Source organism: Cetorhinus maximus, chromosome 26, assembly GCF_964194155.1.
Source record: "Cetorhinus maximus chromosome 26, sCetMax3.hap1.1, whole genome shotgun sequence".
Lineage (NCBI taxonomy): Eukaryota > Metazoa > Chordata > Chondrichthyes > Lamniformes > Cetorhinidae > Cetorhinus > Cetorhinus maximus.
The window spans coordinates 21,880,169-21,900,080 of NC_135904.1; the positions used below are offsets into that span (position 1 = coordinate 21,880,169).

General features: G+C 38.3%; 1 protein-coding gene across 5 annotated transcripts in view; it reads left to right on the top strand.

Annotated features, from left to right (window-relative positions):
* The window catches only part of ccpg1 (cell cycle progression 1), a 47,996-nt gene that overhangs the window by 15,583 nt on the left and 12,501 nt on the right, over positions 1-19,912 (top strand). The window contains exons 5-10 of one of the 5 annotated variants that reach the window (XM_078530351.1): positions 537-747; positions 5,350-5,595; positions 8,926-8,964; positions 12,115-12,215; positions 14,865-14,990; positions 15,645-17,370. In XM_078530351.1, the coding sequence (XP_078386477.1) occupies positions 537-747; positions 5,350-5,595; positions 8,926-8,964; positions 12,115-12,215; positions 14,865-14,990; positions 15,645-16,811 (1,890 nt within the window). In that variant the 3' untranslated portion in view covers positions 16,812-17,370. Of the gene's footprint in view, positions 1-536; positions 748-5,349; positions 5,596-8,925; positions 8,965-12,114; positions 12,216-14,864; positions 14,991-15,644; positions 17,371-19,912 lie in introns of those variants that run through there. The other 4 variants (XM_078530347.1, XM_078530349.1, XM_078530348.1 and 1 more) reach the window with 4 other exon arrangements.

Here is a 19,912-nt window from a genome sequence, read left to right on the forward strand (position 1 = left end):
CTACCCTCAATCACACAGGAAGTTTGAGTGGAATATGGCTTGCTTGCATTTGTTTCTCTCTCTCTCATTCCACTCGAGCTCTAAGTATTTCTGCAAACTTCATCTCTTTCCTGAATCCTGTAATGAAATCAAGACATTGCATCATCTCTACTCCAATTCAGCCTTTCCCAAGCCAATGGAACTTATTACATGTCCTTTTATTCAACATTTTATAGGAAAATCACTAGTTTTTGATTTACTGTATTGTTTCCTTTATTGTTTTATAATTAGTGGTCTCCTATGCACTTGACAGTTTGGGAATAGACAAAAGATCTTTCTCGGAAATCAAAAGCTTTGTATTACTGCAACTCAAACTATTAAATAGTGATGAAAATCATGTTGCCAGAAGTGTTCTACCAAATGTAGCTTTAAACACCTGACATGGGTGTAAGATAGTTAGATTCTGTTTGGCTGATTTACAGGAATAGGTTGTTGCTGATGCTGATTTTTTTTTTTAAATGAAAAGTTAACAAAAGATTCCTGTTTGCTTGTTTCAGGCACCGAAAGAAAAATTGGCTGATGACAGTACTTTTGTTGGTGCAACTAGTGATGATTCAGATATTGTTACCCTTGAGCCACCACCTGTGGAAGATCTTCAAGCTGTCCAGGAGGAACCTGAAGTTGCAGCAGAAGAGCAGACAAATGATGACGAATTGAACCTAGGCTCATCTTCCAGTAGCCAGTATACCTTTGCCCCACCAGAAACTGGTAAGGGCAGGTCATTTAGGGTATAACTGTGTACAAGCTAACAATTTTGGACTGCAGTAACTTAATTCTGTATTGTAGATGTTTAGGTAAATGTGAACTAAACACTAGTATTATTTTCAACTAGTTATTTGTGTTCAGCTGTTGGAATACTATTGAGGTTAAAAGTTAATCATTTTATTATCCCAATAGAAGTTACTTTTATTCTTCTTCGATGTTCAAGTGAATGATTTTTCTGTTTGCTTACATCAGACTTTTTTGATGCCTCCTTAATAATATAGCTGCCTTAGACTGCATTCTGCACTGCTAGGTTATTGAATTTACAGCGTTCATGATATTAAATTGAAATTACAGGCAAAGAGTAACAAATACTTGAAAATACATTTATAACACATTAAAAGAAAGTTAACTGAACCTCAAAAGTAAACATATGTATTTTGTATGTACATTAATTGCCTTTTCTACCTGTATGTGACATTCTTGCCATGCTTCACCCACAGAGTTCAATGCAGATTTTTGTTTCTTCTATTTTTCGGGGTCTCCATCTCCCACAACATTCTTGCCTCTGTTGACTTGCTCATTAATTCCTTTGGTTATGTCCTTGATGCTTGTGCTCCCACCAAGTCATCCATTGTCTTCCACACCTCTAGTTCCTCTAGTAGAGTTCCCAGCTTACATTCAAAAGTCTGAGGGTTGCACTTGAATTTGCCTAATGCTGCACCAAAGTTGGGCTTCTATATTTGTATTGTGATCTCTTAGTTACTAAAGTAAACAGAGCTTCACAATCTTCCCAAATAAAATTTGTTTAATAATCACACTTTCTTTTTTAAAAATGAAATTAATGTGTGGTCCGCACATCAGGAAAGTGAGGTAAATGTTTTCGGAAAACAAATGGGTGAAATGAAGTATGCAGGAGCAGCTGTGGAAGACTCTAGAACATGTAAAAGAATTGTGTAGTTGAAAGAGCATCTGTCTGGCAGTCTGATTTTCCCAAGTGGCGTGATCAAACTGAACCAGTCGGCTTTATTTATGCAGGGTGACTAATAGTGATTCATAGGACTGTTGTTTATACATTTTTTTTAACTGAGCCCAATGCAATTAACTTAGTATTCTAACCTGCAAAAGCTTTACATTTTATTTAAACCTAACTATCTAAAATTATCTATGATTTTTAGCTGTACTGTGAATGATTGAAAAAAGCATGTTATGCAAGGAATGAGATTTTCTCATAACTTGTTCAGACTTGCCTCAGAAACTTGTATGTGGGTCATACTGATATACTATTTGTTTGTGAATTAGTGACTTCATGCTTATCAAGGTAGGAAATATTTGTACCAGAAGTGGAAGTTTTTGCAATTGCTCAACAATAAGTACACCTTAATAGCATGGTTTGGTTGCAGAGTAAAACTCCTGCCCTGGCCCAACAATAGTCTTTTTAACTCCAATTTCAGAAGAGTACTACCTTCTGAAAAGGGTAATCATCAATTTCTTATGTTGGGCATGTTGCTCATTGTGCCTAATCAATGACATGGACAGAATTTAATGTCCACAACTGTGGTGAGTTTAGTGGTGCATGAATGGCATCCCCATCCCATTGTTATTGATGCCCTTAAGTGAGCAATTAATGCCCCCTTAAGGGCATCATCCCTCTGCCACTGGTATTCACCCATTGGCAGGTGGTGGACTTGCCGTGCGAGAAACCCAAAAATGAAGCCCTGTTTGGGTTGCTTGTGGGCTTCGAGGATGGGGTCCCTTGTTGTCAGGCACTCAGTGCCTGATTGAGGGATCCAGCATCAGGAAGGGAGGACCCACTGAGAGCCACCTCTTTCCCTTGCTGCCTTCCCCACCCCGCCATCACTCACCTGTGGCATGGAATTCAGCAATGATAATAGGCCTTGGATGGGTGTTGCTGTTCAATAGAGGTGCCAGCCCCTGATTGGCTGACAGCTCTCAGGGGGCAGGACTTACGCCCCCGGGGTCCCTGATCTCGGGGAAGGCCCACCGCTGTCCAATTAAGTGCCTGAGTGGCACTTAATTAAGTGGACCTTCCCTAAAAGAGGTGACGTGTGGGGCTATTGCTGGCTCGCCCCCTAACGGGCAAGACCCACCCACCCCCACCTCCATTAAACACCACTCCATTAATTCCACCACGCAATTCTATTTAGAACCAATTGAGATCATTTCATTCTGAGTCTTTAGGAGGTAAAATGACGACAGCAGCAAACTATATTAGTGCATTTCAAATCAGTGATTTGCTAACCATTCCAGAACTTTGCAACCATTTACAAGATCACCATTTGTTCCAATTTTGTTCAAAAGTAGTCAGTAGGAGACACGTTTCATTTTAAAAACCATGATATTTTTAAAACAGAAAACTTAATTATGTCACTGTCCAGTGTTTAATCCTTTAATTTATGTTCAGTTTTCCATTTATGTGCTCAACCCAATTAAATCAGTTGTAGATTCTTCTGGCTTTATTTTTATCAATACCTACATAACAGTAATTACACTTCAAAATGCAATTGATTGAACATATATGAGAAAAGGAGCAGGAGTAGGCCATATGTCCCCTCAAGCTTTCTCTGTCATATAATAAGATCAAGGCTGATCCTCGATCTCAACTCCACTTGCCTGCCTGATCCCCATTTCCCTTAGAATCCAAAAATCTATCACTCTCAACCCTGAACATACTTAATGACTAAGCTTTCTCAGCTCTATAATGTAGCTCCAAAGCTTCATGACCCTTTGAGTGAAGAAATTTCTTTTCATGTCAGCACTAAATGGCTGACCCCTTCTCCTGTGTGCTTTAGGACATCCTGTTTATAAACTATAAATGCATTCTTTTTTTCTTGCTTCCTAAATATTTGTATAATTTCTGCCAAAACCAACCTGTTAAGCTTTTGTCTCAAACTCTGGGTGCTCATTCCTGATTCAGTTCCTTCCAACTCCTCCTTTCAGGCTGAATCTAGCAGTCTGTATCCTCAATGCTCTGCTCCATCCTGAGCCAAGCTTCAAACTCCAAATCTAGTCCATTATTAAGACCACTCATAACTACCTTTGAAACATTATTTGCCACTGTTTCATTCAACCTCCCTCCCACTGCTTCTGGAACACATATCCATGACTTTGCGATCCCCAGGCCTGACTTTTCCAACAGGGAAAGCTTCCAAGAATCTTCTAGCCTACACAAAGCCCCAACTTATTCAGAACTTAACTGCCACATCTCATCTGACCCATCAGCTCAGTCCTCATGAACTCATAAACCCCAATGAATTCATTTCCAAACATTGCCCTTGTGTACAGACCCATTTGTGAACTTTCCTCATCCACCAGCTCTGAGCCCCATTTTGCAATCTGCGCTGTTACGAATCTTAATCAATATGAATGTTTCCTCCAGTGGCCCATCTGTGTGGCAGACATTTTGCTGTCATGCCCTGCACTCTGGAATTCAATTTCTTAATCCATTCACCTTGTGGCATCTCTATCTGCCTTCAAATGCTCCTTTGAAAACCTACCTTTTTGAATATTCCTTTGACCACTTCCTCTAACCTGCTCAATGTCTACTACCCCAGGTTTTGTGAAGTGGACTAGTTTGTTACTTACAAGATGTTAGGAATATAAGCTCTTAACTGAACTGAACAGGGTTATGTTTTCTTTTCCCTCTTCAATATTGAGTAAAAGCTTGGAAAGGGGAAGAACAATCCACTGGGGGAAGGAAGTTCTTTATCTTGGCAAGCTTGACTGTATTGCTTAAAAGATTAATGTGTTAACTTGTTTGTCTTCCTTGTCCAATTTTGAAATGAGCTGCACAGTGTAAATGTTATTTTGTTTTTTGCATTTGACATTTCAGTGTGTGTGTTAAGTATGACTTACTTCAGTTTTGAAGAAAGTGGATCAGGTGTCATAGAGTCATAAAATACAGCACAGAAGGAGGCCATTTGGCCTGTGGTATCCTTGCCAGTTCTCTGCAAGTGCAAGTCACTTAGTCTCACTCCCCTTTCCTTATCCCTGTAGCCCTGCAAATTGTTTCTGTTCAAATAATTATCCAATTCTCTTTTGAGCCTCAATAGAATCTGCCTCCACCGCATTCTCAGACAGTTCATTCCAGATTCTAACTGCTCGCTGCATTGAAAAAGTTTTCCTCATGTCACTGTTGCTTCTTTTGCCAATCACCTTAAATCAGGGCCCTCTGGTTCTTGGCACTTCTGCCAAGATCCTCCCTATCTATTATGCCTAGACCCCTCATGATTTTGAACACCTCTATCAAATTTCATCTTAATCTTTTCTTCTCTCGGGAGAACAGCCTCAGCTTCTCCATTCTAGATTGTTTTCTGAGTAACAGCTTTGTATAAACCCTGTTTGGTTCATTTCGGAGAAGGTCCTGAGCAGCCCCATCCAACCTAGTTGCTAGGATCTTGGCTAATATTTCATAGTCAGCATTGAGCAGGGATAGGAGTCAACAAGCATAGAGCCTTTTTCCTTTACAGAGCTTTATAAATGATCCCATTGTCCCATGTGATAAATTAGTAATAACCACAGGTAGACTTTATTGCATTGATGCTTATTGTACAGTATCCTATATAATCTTTATCATAACTTTTTCAGTATCTGCGATTGAAGGAAGCAGAGAGGAATCAAGTAGTGATGAAACCAGTGGTAGATCCAGCCCCACACTGCGAAGACGACGAATTAGGAAAAAAACTATCTCTTCTTCTGAAACTGAGGATAAACCTGATGAGGATGTGGTGGATGGTGAACAGCAGCAACAGCATCGGTTCAATACCACTCTGAATAAATGCATTTTACTTGCACTGGTTATCGCTTTCAGCATGGGATTCGGACACTTCTATGGTAAGCTTAACAGAATCAACTTGCGTGTATATAGCCCCTTTGCCATAGTTAATGTTCCATAGTGTGCCACAGAAGAGAAAGGGAAGAGGAGAAGAATATTTTGTTGTACTGGAGAATTAGAGGAAAAGATCGAAGAAAGAAATTTTGAGAAGCGTTTGAAAGTGGGGAGAAAAGTAGCAACATGACAGCTTAAGGCTCTAGTATGGATACTGGAGTTGAGAGAAGGGAGAACACATAGAAGGGACAACTCAGTGAGATAATTAAGTTGTGCTGCAACATTGGATAGTGCAGTCTTGTGGTACACCAGTTTGACTTCCTTTTTATTAACTTTGACATCACCAACTGAAACAAGACAAGTTTCTACAAATCTGCAGCTTGTGCAGAGTCATCTGCTGAGTCTCCATTTTCCTGTCAATCTTGAAGGTATGTGAGCTTAACAAACAAAAAGGAACAACAAAAGCTTAGGGGAAAGAAAGGAAATAATAAGCCAACATTGATGTTTACAAAGGTCCAATGGAGTGCAATGTTTGTTCAGGGTAGGTGGGGGGTGGTCTTATCGGCTTGAAAGAACGTTTGCTACATCTTTGTCATTGTTGGAGGCCAGAATTTGGAGGAATGATTATTTTTAAATCTTGAATAGTAGTAATTTTATTGGAAATTGCAATCTTGAGGATTTCCCCCCAAAAATACTGTAAGTTGAGCAATAAACAGAATTTAAAAATCTTCTGTATCAGTAGTTGAATATAGTTGATGCTGCTGGGAGCATTGAACCAGGTATAGAGATGCCATATTTTACTGTTTCCAGGTCCTGGGAAGCCAGTCAGTAGTGTAAACTGTTTTGCTTGGCAGAACAGAACTTGAGCATTACTAAAAAAAGAGACATGCTGTAAAAGCTTTTCATTTGCACTCATCAGGACAGACACAAGAATACCAAATTTCAAAGAGTGCAACAAGTGCAAGCCAAAAAGCGTCGCTAGCATGTCTTTCTTTTCGGCAATACTCAAGTATAACCTTACTTATTGTTTGCTAAATTTTAAAGTAGAAGATGGAAAAAGACACTGCTTTTTATTAAGAACATGCATATTCTGACTGTTATAGTAGAGCATACCTTTCAAAAATCTTTCCAGTCATGAATTGCACAAGGAAATGTAGTGTCACTTGCTCACTTGTATGATTTTAGGGGACTGAGCTGTTGCATCTTAGTTGTGCATTTTGCTTGTAATGCAGTTAGTTTAAAGGCCATTCTGGTACGTTGTGTCATCTAAGTGCATTTTGGTTTATGGTTAGTTTTTTTTAATGTATTTTCAGGTGAATTTGAAGGTAAAAAAGGCAGTGAGTACAATCACCAAAGTTATGAGAATTGTGTGGAAATATTTTATCAAATTTACATGCATTGGAGTGGTAACTAGAGTCTTGGAACCTTTCTCGATGCTGCAAGTTTTATTGCTCTAATGGGTTCCTTTTGATTTTTAAAAAAAATGTCAAGACATTTTGTTTTTTAAGTTTAAAAGAAAAATTAGTGACTTCTTTCAAAAGAAATGAACACCAGCAATGTCCCAGCTGTTTACATGTGTGCAACACAGAAGTGCATAACTCCTCTTATTTTTGAATTTCAAGGGGATATTGCACCTAATATTGGACAGACATACTCAAGACTCTCCCACTGTTCTGATGGTCTCCAAAGATGTATGAGATTTTAAAGTAACACCCTGCTCCATAGGGGAATGATGGTCTTCTACCTGACACCCTCACTCGAGCAAGCGAGACTACTAACTCAAGAGCGTGGGGTGGATCAGGTCTTCATTCTGTCACTTCACAGCACCACATGGCAGTGCCTCAAAGCGTATTCTGTAACTTGGTGCCCCTTTTCTTTGGAAGTTGTGATTTACAGTATTTGAAGAAGTTATGTACATAATCATCCACTGGAGCAAGTGGTAATACTTGCAGTAGCCAAGATGAGGTTTTTAAATTTAGGATTTAAGTTGGTACTTGAAAGCATTACGGAGTGTATGCAGCATGTAAAATTTGATTCAATATTGGTTGGTTGTCCACATACAGCAGCAAATGCCCCTAACGTTTTTTTCAGGTTTGGCTGGCTTAAAGCATGTACATTATTTATTGAGATTAATTAATGTAATATATACCATTTGTAATCTGTTCACTTTTTTCCTGTAGCATGCAAAAAATTCAAGTATCTTTATATTGTAATTTGAATGTATTTGATATAGAAAAATATCATTTTCTTTGAACATCTGTGCATGAACTTTCAGTAAAATAAGTGCTGCTGTGAAGATCTGTAAATTTATTATGCATGGCTTTCTTCACAAAGTGATGGAAGTAGCTTGTGAACTCATTTGCTTGTGATAATTCTTAACAAAAAAAGTGAAAATGAATGGGAAAATCTAGACAAACTAATATTAGAATGAGCTAATAATGTTGGTATTCAAATCCACACTACTTTTTAACTTGAAAAATATTGTACATAATAAATTAAAGTGCCACTGTACATACACTGTGACCTGCCTAATTCAGGTTTTATTTAGATTTTTTCAATTTTTATAATCTGCACATTCAATTAATTTTTTTACAATAGTAAATCAATGCATGTACTTAAAAGTAGAGCAATTAAGATAAACCCTAAAGTGAATAATTGGATTGTAAGAACAGCTCTAGTTATTTTTAACGATTAGTTAGATTTTTCAGTTGGTAAGATATTTTGTATCATGTATGTTCTTGAAACTGGCACCCTTCCACATATCCTCCATTTTTTAGTTTGAAGCACTGTTACTGCTTTTCTCCTAATCCAGAATTCCAAATACCCATCCAAAAGCCAATTTGAAACTAAAGCAATTGGCTCTTTTGTGGCCCCAAATACAATTAATACAAATAGGGTTTTACGTCTTTGACATGATTATAGAAATCAAAAATAAAGGCAGCAAAATAAGAGTGGTAAGTCAAACCTGCACAAAGCTTTGTAAAATTTTCAAACTCAGGAATGGTTTAAAAAGTGACCAGTATGCCAAGTTTTACAATGCTGCACTGACTGGCGTTCAACTGCAATACACGTTTGAGCTTTGCACAGGGATGCGGTGTGAAGCTGCACTTGTGTAGTGGTAAATGAGACTATATTGCTACATTTTCAGCTGCCTGTCATATTGAACTGAGACAGTAAAATGTGTGTGCATGTATGTATGTGTGTGTGCACAGAGCTGATTGTAAACTTGGGCATGTAGTTGATTTTTAAAAAATACTTGTATCAAGTCTCTGTTGAAATAAATTGTATTTGGGGTTGAGACTAACCTGCGAATTTAATACTTGATCCCCGTTTAGGAGACTTTCAAGATGGCAGCCAGTTGCCTCTGAAGAGGGGTGAGACGAAGCTCATTTGAAATAATGGGGAGTATGAGAGGGCCATCCTTGCTCTTGATAGCCCCCATTAAACTTATTTTTAAAAAATGCTTTAAATGTATATTTTAAGTTTATACTTTAGAATTTCAGCAGTATAGAATGCACCTGGGGATTATTTGTCACTTAGAATGTTATATTCGTGCACATTCATACATTCTGGCACTCGATCTTTCACTTGCACGTTTATTTTCTCCTTGGTGATGGGTATCTCTCCGTAGTGTAGCTGTATTCATTTCATGTTTCTACTATAGTCCATCAAATTGCATTAACTCTCTCATAATTCACGGCAGACTTCATACACACATTGGTGTGCACTTTTTAACTTTCTGCAATGTATGAAAAATGGGTCACTTTTTGATATGTGAACCATGCTTGCTAGAAGCTGACTTGAGGTTGCCCAGTTCATTATTGTATAGGAGCATTACAATTAATAGAGAGAGGAGGCTTCTATGCTACCAGATCATGCATGAATAAAACTAATGTCTCTCATTGTGCTAACTGTTCTTCCCCCTCTGTCCCACCAGAGTTTGTTTTACAGTGCAGTCTAATGTGACTAGCAAGAAGAAGAATAATTCTAGTTCCCACAGCCATTTAGCAGTATTACTGAACTATTTCCAATAGAGGGCACTTTTTCTTAAAAAGAACATGAAAATTATTTTAAAAGTAATGTGCTTTGTAACATGGTATACTTCAGAGTAGTAGCAAATTAGAAAAATGAATCAATTTGATGTGTTTCAAATTAATTTACCTGCAATATTCCTAAATTACGTAGCCATTGTTTATAGCTTTCTGCTTTCTTGGTTTTTTTTTGTTTTTTCCCTCATGATCCTACCCAATGGCTGCTGGTTGCTCTGTTACCACAACTAAGTAGCCAATTTTACTGTATAATCCTGGATGGTGAGCATGGTCAGGTTTTTCAATGTGGGACCACAAAGCTAAGTCTGATCCTGTTCTCATGTGATATCCTTGCACGGGCTCTTTCCTGCACTGTTTGCTGGAAAGAAATCGATAGCTGATCTATCTTTGCCAGTCTCTCAACACTGAGGCCAGATCAAGCACTCCATCCTGACTGAGATTTGCTAACTCCATACACCAGAAATCACACCTGGGATCTTCTGGGCTATGTAGCAGAGCTCTTCATTAGGTGGTGCCTTTACCCACTAAGCATCAGCAGAACTGCCAGTCACAACTCTCTGATCCCAGTTGCAAGAAAGATTATTAACTTACTTGTCATTAGAATTCTTGAGTTACTTGTTTGACTTGTGGAAGTCACGTTTCATTGTTGGCCATAAGTGCATTTATTAGAGTGAAGGATTTTCCTCTCTAAATCTTCAAAGAGTATTACAAAACATTATCAGAAGTAGAAACCTAAATCATGGGGATGTGACTGAATAAAATTTCATATTCTGTTTTATGCTGTTCTTTAGAGATCAGTTTGGGGTTTAAATCCACATTGTGCATCTCAAATCAATATTACTTGTAATTAAATTAATTTTGGGTCAGCTTTTCTGATGGAGCCACTACATGCTGTGGCTCCCCTCTTATTTCTTGCCATATCCCACCCCCCACCCCCGCTCCCTGGAATATGATTTGACTGCATGTCTAGTGTGCAGCGGTTGCAAAAATTTATTTTTGTGTGTGTGTCTCGCAATGAGATGACAGTTTAGTTGAGACCAGTCCACTGAGGAATATTTTCCTCCAACTGCTAATATGAGTGAACCTCAGCTGTGCAGTATTTGTATTGAACTGGGGCTCCATATGTACACAATGTTAAATTGGTTGCTCATTAGTTATTAACAAGATAACTTTTTTGGATGCTTGGGCAACTTGTTCAAAACTTGAGGCAAATGTTTTAAATAAATATGGGCACTGAGATATGTATGTAAAATAATTACTGTTGCATTTTTCTGATGCCTTATCATGTTAAAATAGAATGCTTCACATAATGAATTGCTTTTGAAACAAAGTAACTATCAGCAAACATTTAAAAACAGGCCTCTTTTAGCAATACAAGAATGTTTAAAACACATACTGGCTACTTTAATAAGCATAAATTAAAGATGCCATGCCAGGGCTAAGAACTGTAATACCAAAGTTCAATGCTCAAAAGAATAGAAGCAGGGATGGGGAAGTTGCCAACTGGGTATTATCTCATAGTGGCAGGAAAAAGGGGAAATGTGGCCTGCCTGCATATTTGGTAGCAGAGGTGTGAATCTGGGTGGACTTGAAGAAATAAGGGAATCATTTGCATCAGGAAAAAATTACATAAAGCTATGCTTTTAAAAAAAAATGTAATTTTTTAATTGTCAGGCAAAAGTGGAACAAAATATTTATCTGATTTGCAGAAATCCTGAACCATTGACTTGCTAGTTGAGCTACAATGGAGAGGTTTGTGTTGGACTTTGCCCTGTGCAGTTTAAGACGTTGCTCATCTTTGGGAGGGAATAATTGAAGTGGAGCACACTGTTGCAATATAATACTCTACATAGCATAAAGAGAGAGAATTGGATAAAACAAGTGGGTAATCTCAAAGATAATTTAGTGCAATTTGAGTTTGTAACTTAATGTCTGCGAGCTCATTACTACTGGATTATTATTTTATTTTGTATCTGCAGTATGTAACAGTGAAGACTCAAAATTCTACTATTCTTGGGAAATCTATCTACATGCTGAATTCATCAAAATAATTATTTGTTACAATGCAACATGTATAATTTACTTCATTCTGTGCACATTCATGTTTTATTTGGAGATGATATTAATCATTGGGATTTGAAAGGAAGATAAGACAGTGAATGCAAGCTTAAATATAATTATATAAAATTGCAGTGACCTGACGGGACAAACTACACCCAATGAGAGAACAATCACCGGATTTATATGAAAAAAAAACTTGGCAAAGATTTGTCCCTCAGTTTTATTTGTACCAATCATGTTACATTATTGAATTTATTTCACAAATCAGCATCATCGTCATTTGCATGTGCTACTTGTGAATGATGGATCTTTCATTTTTATCAAGTAATCAGCTTTTAATGCAGTGATAAAGGAAAATCCAAAAGTCTGTCTTTTTGATAGTACCATGGTGTGTTTTCTTTTGACTGATTGCAGGAACGACCCAAATACAGGAACAACAGAAAATGGTGAAGAAAATTCATGAAGATGAGTTGAATGATGTTAAAGATGATCTTTTTCAGTGTCAAAAGGATCAGGTAAGTAAATGCCAGAAAGTAATTACAGGCCTACAGGTATTAATGCTGTCCTGTGTTTAACCCTCACTCCAGCTGGAAAAAAATAAAATCTTCATTACAATAAAGCCTCAATAAAACAGCAAAATATTGATGCGATGTTTTAGTTGAATGAGTATTTTATACCGTTTGTCGAGAAGTAGATTGTTTGGCACAGTAGTTGTGGTTGGGAGAATAAAACTCTGATGCTCTGCAGTTTCTGATATTACTACTTAGTAAGAATAAAAAGTGCTTTGCATTGTTACATGGCTTTACTGTTGCTCAATTTTCAGAAAGGTGTCAGAATGTGTTTTGGCAATAAGATTCACAAGCAGAGCCATTGAAAAATTGTGGCAAACAATTGCAAGGATTTTCATTCACTTTTCACATGCGGAATAATGTGCAGAGGTGTGGATACTCTCTTCCCCTGTTCCCGACTCTTAAATTGTTTTATTAATCCCCCTCCCTTCCTAGCTAGATCATGTAGCCAAATTTTTCATCTACTCATCCACAGTTCATGCCAGTACAGCACTCCACTGCCTGCATCAGTTCATCTTGGCACTCTTCTTTTCATCTCCTCCCCACTGCCCCAATTTATATTGGCACCTTTTTCCCAGCTCTCTCTTTTTGATTCTGGCATTTTTGCATTTTTCCTCAGTTCATGCTTGTTACTCTTCCTTTCGCATTCTCACTCCTCTAGCCACAAAACTATCGAGGTCAGAAATTCCTGCCCAAAGAATACAGTATAGATTGCGTTAGGGAGTGGAGCAACAATATGTTTTTGCAGATTCCGTGATTTAAAAACAAAGCCAGCGCTTTACAGTGGCCTTGCTAAGAAATTTATGAAGCAGTGTTGCCCAATTCCATTTGGACTTTTCTCTATCAAAACAAAGTTGATCTTCAGCAGGATTTGATTTTAGCAATTTCTGCAGATATTTTTCTTTCCAGAACAAAGCATACATTCTGCCACTTGATGGTGTACCACGTCGATCATTTTACTTAAAATAACTTACCCTGAACTGCCGGCTCCAGCCATACCAATAAATTCAGTGAAGTAGCTGACTTAATACCTCACGACCAGTTGGCCAACTCCAAAAAGCTAAAGTAACATTCCAGTATGCCTGGCGATTATTCCATCAGTACTGTCAGACCCTTTTGACTTTCCCAATATCTGACTGATCAGTCAACTAAGTCTAGTTTGTACCGGTGCAAATTAGAATCAGCACTTGAGAGGAGATTCAACCAATAAAGAGGTACATCAATTTTATATGTTCTAGTCCCAAAAGCACTAAAGAACACAAAATTCTTTACTATTTCTTCTTTGTGAGAAATGCTAAAACAAAGTCTGCTACTTTTTTAAGAATGTGACTGGAATGTTCCATAAATTTTCTAAATATTTCTTATTGGTTTTAGTGACATTTCTCATTGGTTGTAATGGAGTCCAGCAATAACTAATAACAAATCATTTCATAAAATGGCTGGACAGGATTTGCAGCAACAACAAATATAACTAGGAAGTAATTAAAGAGTAAAATTTTTTGGCGATGAGTACCAAATAATACAAAATCCTCTGGATTTTTTAACATTTCTCAGTTCCTCCTATTGCAATGTTGCTTAGTGCCAAAGAGGGTCAAGTATTTTATCCTTAATGGCCATTAATTAAGAGAGCAGTATAGTTAGATCTTTTTGAATTAACCTGGTTAACATTTTATCTCAATATGAATAGATATGATGTTTTATTTGTAAAAAATATTTATCTAATTGAGCTTCAGTTCCATCAGAGTTAGAATGGACTCCACACCTTTCCTGATGAAGAACCAGTGAGTAGCTATGCCATAAAGACCAGAAGGTCTTTGGTTCAAACTCACACCTGTCCTAAGTGACCTAGTCTTATGACACAGCAGTAGGAATTTTTCTGTCCAGTATCATATGGTTAGGGGAAGATTCAAGATGTATTGCAACAACTCGCCTAGGCTCTTTTCACACACCTTCCAAACCCACAACCTCTACCACCTAGAAGAACAAGGGCAGCACGCGCATGGGAACACCATCACCTGCAGGTCCCCCTCCAAGTCACACACGTCCAAAGTTGGAAATATATCGCCATCCCTTCAGTGTCACTGGGCCAAAGTCCTGGAACTCCCTTTCTAACAGCACTGTGGGTGTACCTACACCACACGGACTGCAGCAGTTCAAGAAAGTGGCTCACCACCACCTTCTCAAGGTGTTGACCTTGCCAGCGACATCTCATGAACAAATATTTTTTAAAATGCTCAGAATTTCCACTTGTTCACTGTTCAGCAATCCCTGCTGGAAGTGCATGCTGTTGGATGTTCAATCAAGACTGAATCAGGCTGAGCAGTGATGTCCTTTGTGGTAAGTAGCTTGTCGATATTTACTGTTGAAGCTCATTCATATGTAATGGCCACTAAAAGGAAACAGAGGTGAGCAGTATCATATAACCAGCACAGCAAACAGTCAATGCATTCAGAAGGGAAGGGTGGGTGGTTAAGGTTAGGGGAAGTAATCATCATCTTGATTCAGCTAAAGTACCAATGATTTCATACAAAAATATAAAAAGTGGTATGTGCAGCAGCCATATATATCACTGATAGCTGCCATGTTAAAAATTAGGCTGGAACTGAGGAACTTTTGGAAGATATAAAGGAAAAACCGGACATATTGGTTACACTGACAGAACTTATGGATAAAATGAAAAAAGAGAATGAGCAACTCAAAGAAAAGCAAGCTGAGCTTCAGGTAACTCGACTGCTGTTGGATATTTATGTGACCATGCTCAATATAGTACAAATAGTCATGTAAGTGTGCTTCAAATTAGTGACTTATATTCAACTATTATGATTCAAATACCTGATCTGACCGTGTTTGCTTGTTGAGCTCTGAAGCCTTCAAACTATTAAACCTACACAAATTTAGTTTTATGCTATTATTGTTCAGATACAGAAACATTAATTAGTTTGAGTGAAATTAACTAGCTCAGGAATAAGACTCATGAATGATATAGCATGAGCGAGTGAATTAGCACTTGTTTCCAGGAATCACTAATCAGGAATTATTAGACAGATATTCAATCTATTTTCTGTTTGAAATGCTTGATCCTTCCTTCTCCTGTGTTTATTTTCTAATTTGTACCAATTAGAAGGAAATCAACCTGCTACACCATCCATCTGTTCACTTTAAATTACACCCTGTTCAAAATATGTATTGCATTGCAATAGATGTCTGTACAATGCATTCTTAAAACATACCATTTTAATGAAATGAGCCAAAGCTTTTTTGGTATATTGGAATTATTTTAACTTTTTAATTTGTATCTGGCACTCTTTAAATTTAAGCTTCCTTACTCTCCTCTGTTTTTGTTTTCTTTTTCTTAAAATTGGCCTGATCTCGCAGGTCGTATGTTTCCAGAGGAATTCGAGCCCAGGACACCACCAACAGTTCCAACTGTGGAGTCAGAAAAAAGACTTGGGAACAGAGAGAGAAAGAAATACAACTATGAAGCCACAGGAGTGGAAGCGGAAATTTGGGAGGGGGGACCCACAGTATTTAGAAGGGAGAGTTCTGGCAAGGGAGAAAAATATAAGGAAGAAAGACAATAAGGGCAGGCTTGTATTTTGTCATCTGGAACCATGGGAGATCAATCTAAGAAAGAGCCGGTTCCACAAGCAGAGAAAACAGACTCATAATGTCCACCGGAAAATATCCAGAAGAAAAATTGCAAGTTTTCCTAAAAAGAAAAGAACCCATAACCCCTGCCAAAATATAGAGAAAAAATCTCATAGCATTCACCAGAATTTCCAAAGAACCCACGCTATCCACCAAAAAAACAGAAAAAGACCTTCGACTTTCAACAAAAAAAAGAAAAAGCACACCAAATGTGCCGTGAGATCTGGCATGTGTCCCCAAAACCCCACAAATAAGGCTACAAAAAAGAGCTCACAGCGTCTTCTGCATAAAAATAGAAAAGACCAGAAAGTCTTCCAAAAACCCTCTCATAAAAAAACCCACAAGGCTAATCAAAGAATCTGCAATGTCAGCACAAAATCGCAGAAAAAACCCTACAATATGCACCGACAAAAGAGAAAGCAGCCTGTGCCTAGCAAAAAAAGCCCGTATCTGCCCAAAGACACCTGCAAAAAAGCCCACAGTGCTTATCACACAAAAAAACAGAACACAGCACACCATATTTACCACAAAGAAACCCAGAACAAAGCCCCCAAAATCCAAACTAAAGCAGGAAAAAGCCTACAACATCCACCAAAAAAGAGAAAGCAGCCCATGTCTGCCAAAAATGCCCACATTTGCCCAAAGAACCCCAGAAAAGAGCCAACAATGTCTGCTAAAAAGACAAGAAAGGGCTCACAATATTTGACAAAACAAATAGGAAAACAATTGCAACATCCATCAAGAAAAAGAAAGCAATCACCATCCATCATAAAAAGTCCACACCACCTATCTAAAAAATCCCAGAAAAGAGTTAATAGTATCAATCAGAAAGACCTCCATAAACAAGCCCACAAAGTTCGACAAGTCCCCCACAGAATCCGCAACAAAAACTAAGTTGAAATAAGCAGATTATCTCGGCAAACTGTAGTTACTTCATGTTTCTCTTGTCCTTTTGTCTCCTTCTCTGCCCTCCCAATCTCCTGCCCATCAGTCCATCTGGGTGGCTTCTGGAATGTTTTTATTTGCACAATTGCTTCTCATTCTCTCACTGCTCCTTGGTGTCTGCACAGCCCGTTTCAACCTTTATGGCTTGCATCATGCATGGCATATAGTTTATTTTATCTGCATATGTGTGCAAACATATTCACAGATTGTTGTTTTCCCCTAGCAAAGTGCAATGTAGCATTTTTCACTTAGCAGTTTTGATAAGTGCCAGATGCCTGAGGGCTGTGCTGATGTGCAATTACCCAGTAAGTGTATGCATTTTTAAAGTACTTTGTGTAAATTGCGACCTTACTACCATTATTAAGTCATTTTCAATCTCTCATGTACCAGTGAATAGGGAATTAGCAGAATTAAGGGAATACTCCAAGGATAGATCTTTAAAATTATATTTGTCAGCTTCTTTCTGCAACCTGACATTTAAATAAAATGAATGGCTACATTTGCCTGCATAATTTATCATGTATATATCCTCCTTTGTAATGATGAGATGCCTTCTGTGCTTGCTTTCAGAATTCCTTAAATGAGATTGTCTGGAAGTGCTGGTCTTGGGTTCCAACACTTTTTGGCAATCGTAATGGTGTGCAATGACTGCAAACGTTTTGATATGTGGGATAGCTATTAATCGTTAACTTCAGAGCATGTACAATTACTGGTCCTTGGAGACTTGAAGAAAGGAGGAAAATGAAATAATTTTAGGATAAGCATTAAATTATTATGTTTGTGGTGTTGTTCTTTGGCAGTGAAGAATTTTAAATTAATTTTTCAGTTGCCACGTAGTTTCATTGGTCTTTGGGTTGACTGTAAGGAGTTAGAATTTAGTCTTCATTCCAAACGTATCTTGTTCTGCAATAAATTTCTGATGTTGCAGCATATTTACCTTCCCACAAGATTATAATTTTCACCATCTTCCCATTCTGCTGTGGTGCTGTTGAGGCCCTCATCACCAAATCGTACCTTGGTTTCTTCCTCTACTCCTGGCACTTCTCCTTCGAGCACCTTTACTGTTCCAACCCTCTTCCCTCCTATTTAAAATCCTTGTTCTCTGCTGCATTTCAAGTTTCTTTGCAAGATATTTTCCCTCCTTATCTCTTTCAGATGCTGGAGTCCAAGCTCAGTGATATCAGTTTCCAATTCAATTTATTTTGCCCTCTCTCCTTATTTCACTGTCACCCTATCTTACCAAATCTCCCTCCATATTAAACCTGCTACCACTTTCCTTGACCTGGACCATGACATCTCTCATAACCTCTACTTCTAGCGTCTTGATCACAGATGGACTATCTCTGATCATCTCCTTGTGTCTCTTGTCATCCACATCTCTTCACACTTTTTCACTCCCACTTCTCTGTTCAACACTGAATTAAAAAATTCTCCCATGTTACAATTGCATTTTTAGTCTCTCAACTGTCTAGCCTTTGGCCTTCCTTTTACTACAATATTTCAGCAACTGTTGAATTACTTAACCACTCCCTTACCCACATTTTGGATGCCCTTTTCCTCAATGAAGCTTTACTGTTTTTCACCTGCATTATTCCTCCTGATATAACCAGCCTCCATCTTCCCACCAAGTTTTGCCATCCATCAGCAGAACTGATTGGTCAAATTAAATACCTCTTATTGAAGGCCTCACTTTTATCTGCCAAAAATATCCAGTGTTCCAGGCTCATGCTGGAGAGAGAAAATAACCCTGGCTTCTTTTCACTACTAGCAACCATCTATTTAAATCCTCCTGCTACCTTCATTCTCCCCTCCAACAATAAGTGCAAGGAACTCATGGACTTATTTTGATACTAACATTGAGACCATCTGTTCAACTACTTCTACTGCTTCCTCCCTTTCCCTCGCCCACCAAGCTGAACCTCCCTCCTTGGATCTGGCCCCGATCATGCATCTTCCTGTCTTTCTCCTATCACCTCTCATGGTCTTTCCAAGCTCATCTTGTCAAGGAGATCCACTTCCTGCTTCCTTGACCCCATTTTTTCTAAACTCTTGACCACTCAGCTCCCCTTCCTGACCCCTACGCTAAATGATTCAGGCACTGAGTACTATTCCTCTGCCTTTCAAAACAGCTGCCCTTCAATCTCCTCTTCAAAAGATGCATGCCTGACCCAATTACCAGATAATTATCTCAGCCTCAGGTGCTTTTCCTTTGAGTCTGTTCCACATAGCCATTACTTTGGGGGTGGGGGAATTACTAATAACTCTCTAGTGTCTCTGTTTTTAAACCTCAGTTCTCTAGCTCAGCAGTCAAAATCTAATAGCCAGTTTAGAAATGCACCAATTTTTCCTCTCAGTGTAGGGAAGACTTGTGCCTTTTTAAAAAAAAATCCTTCATGACATGTGGACATCATTGGCAAGGCCAGCATTTATTGCCATCCCTAATTGCCCCTGAGTAGATGGCAGTGAACCTCTGCAATCCTTGGTGTGTAGGCATGCCTCGGTGCTGTTAAGGAGTTCCAGGATTTTGACTGAGCATCAATGAAGGAACTACAATATATTTCCAATTCAGGATGGTGTGTGACTTGGAGGGGATCTTCCAGGACCGTGTCTTAGTTTAGCTCTGACCTAGAGCACTTAGTCCTGGAATTACCCTTGTTGCTCTTCTTTGAATCTTCTTCAACAAGTCAATGTCTTTTTGAAGGTAGGGTGCCCAAAATTCTATGTGGCCTCACCATTGATCAGTACAAGGTTGAAGTAACCTTTTTGACTTGTAGTCAGATGTCCTAGAGATAGATCTTTTATTATTTTGTTTAGCTTTATTGTTACAGACTAGGAACTTATTGAATGATTACTCTTTGTACCACGATTTTTCCCCTTTCCCTCTTTTTCTCTAAGGGATACTCCATTGCAAACACTATCTCTGCTTCCATTCAGAACGTATCACCTTATATTTACTTACCTACATTAAAACCCATCTGCAGTTACTTAGTTCATCTGCTTAATTGTTCCATATCATTTTAACTATTAGCCCCTACCTATTCAGCTTAGAA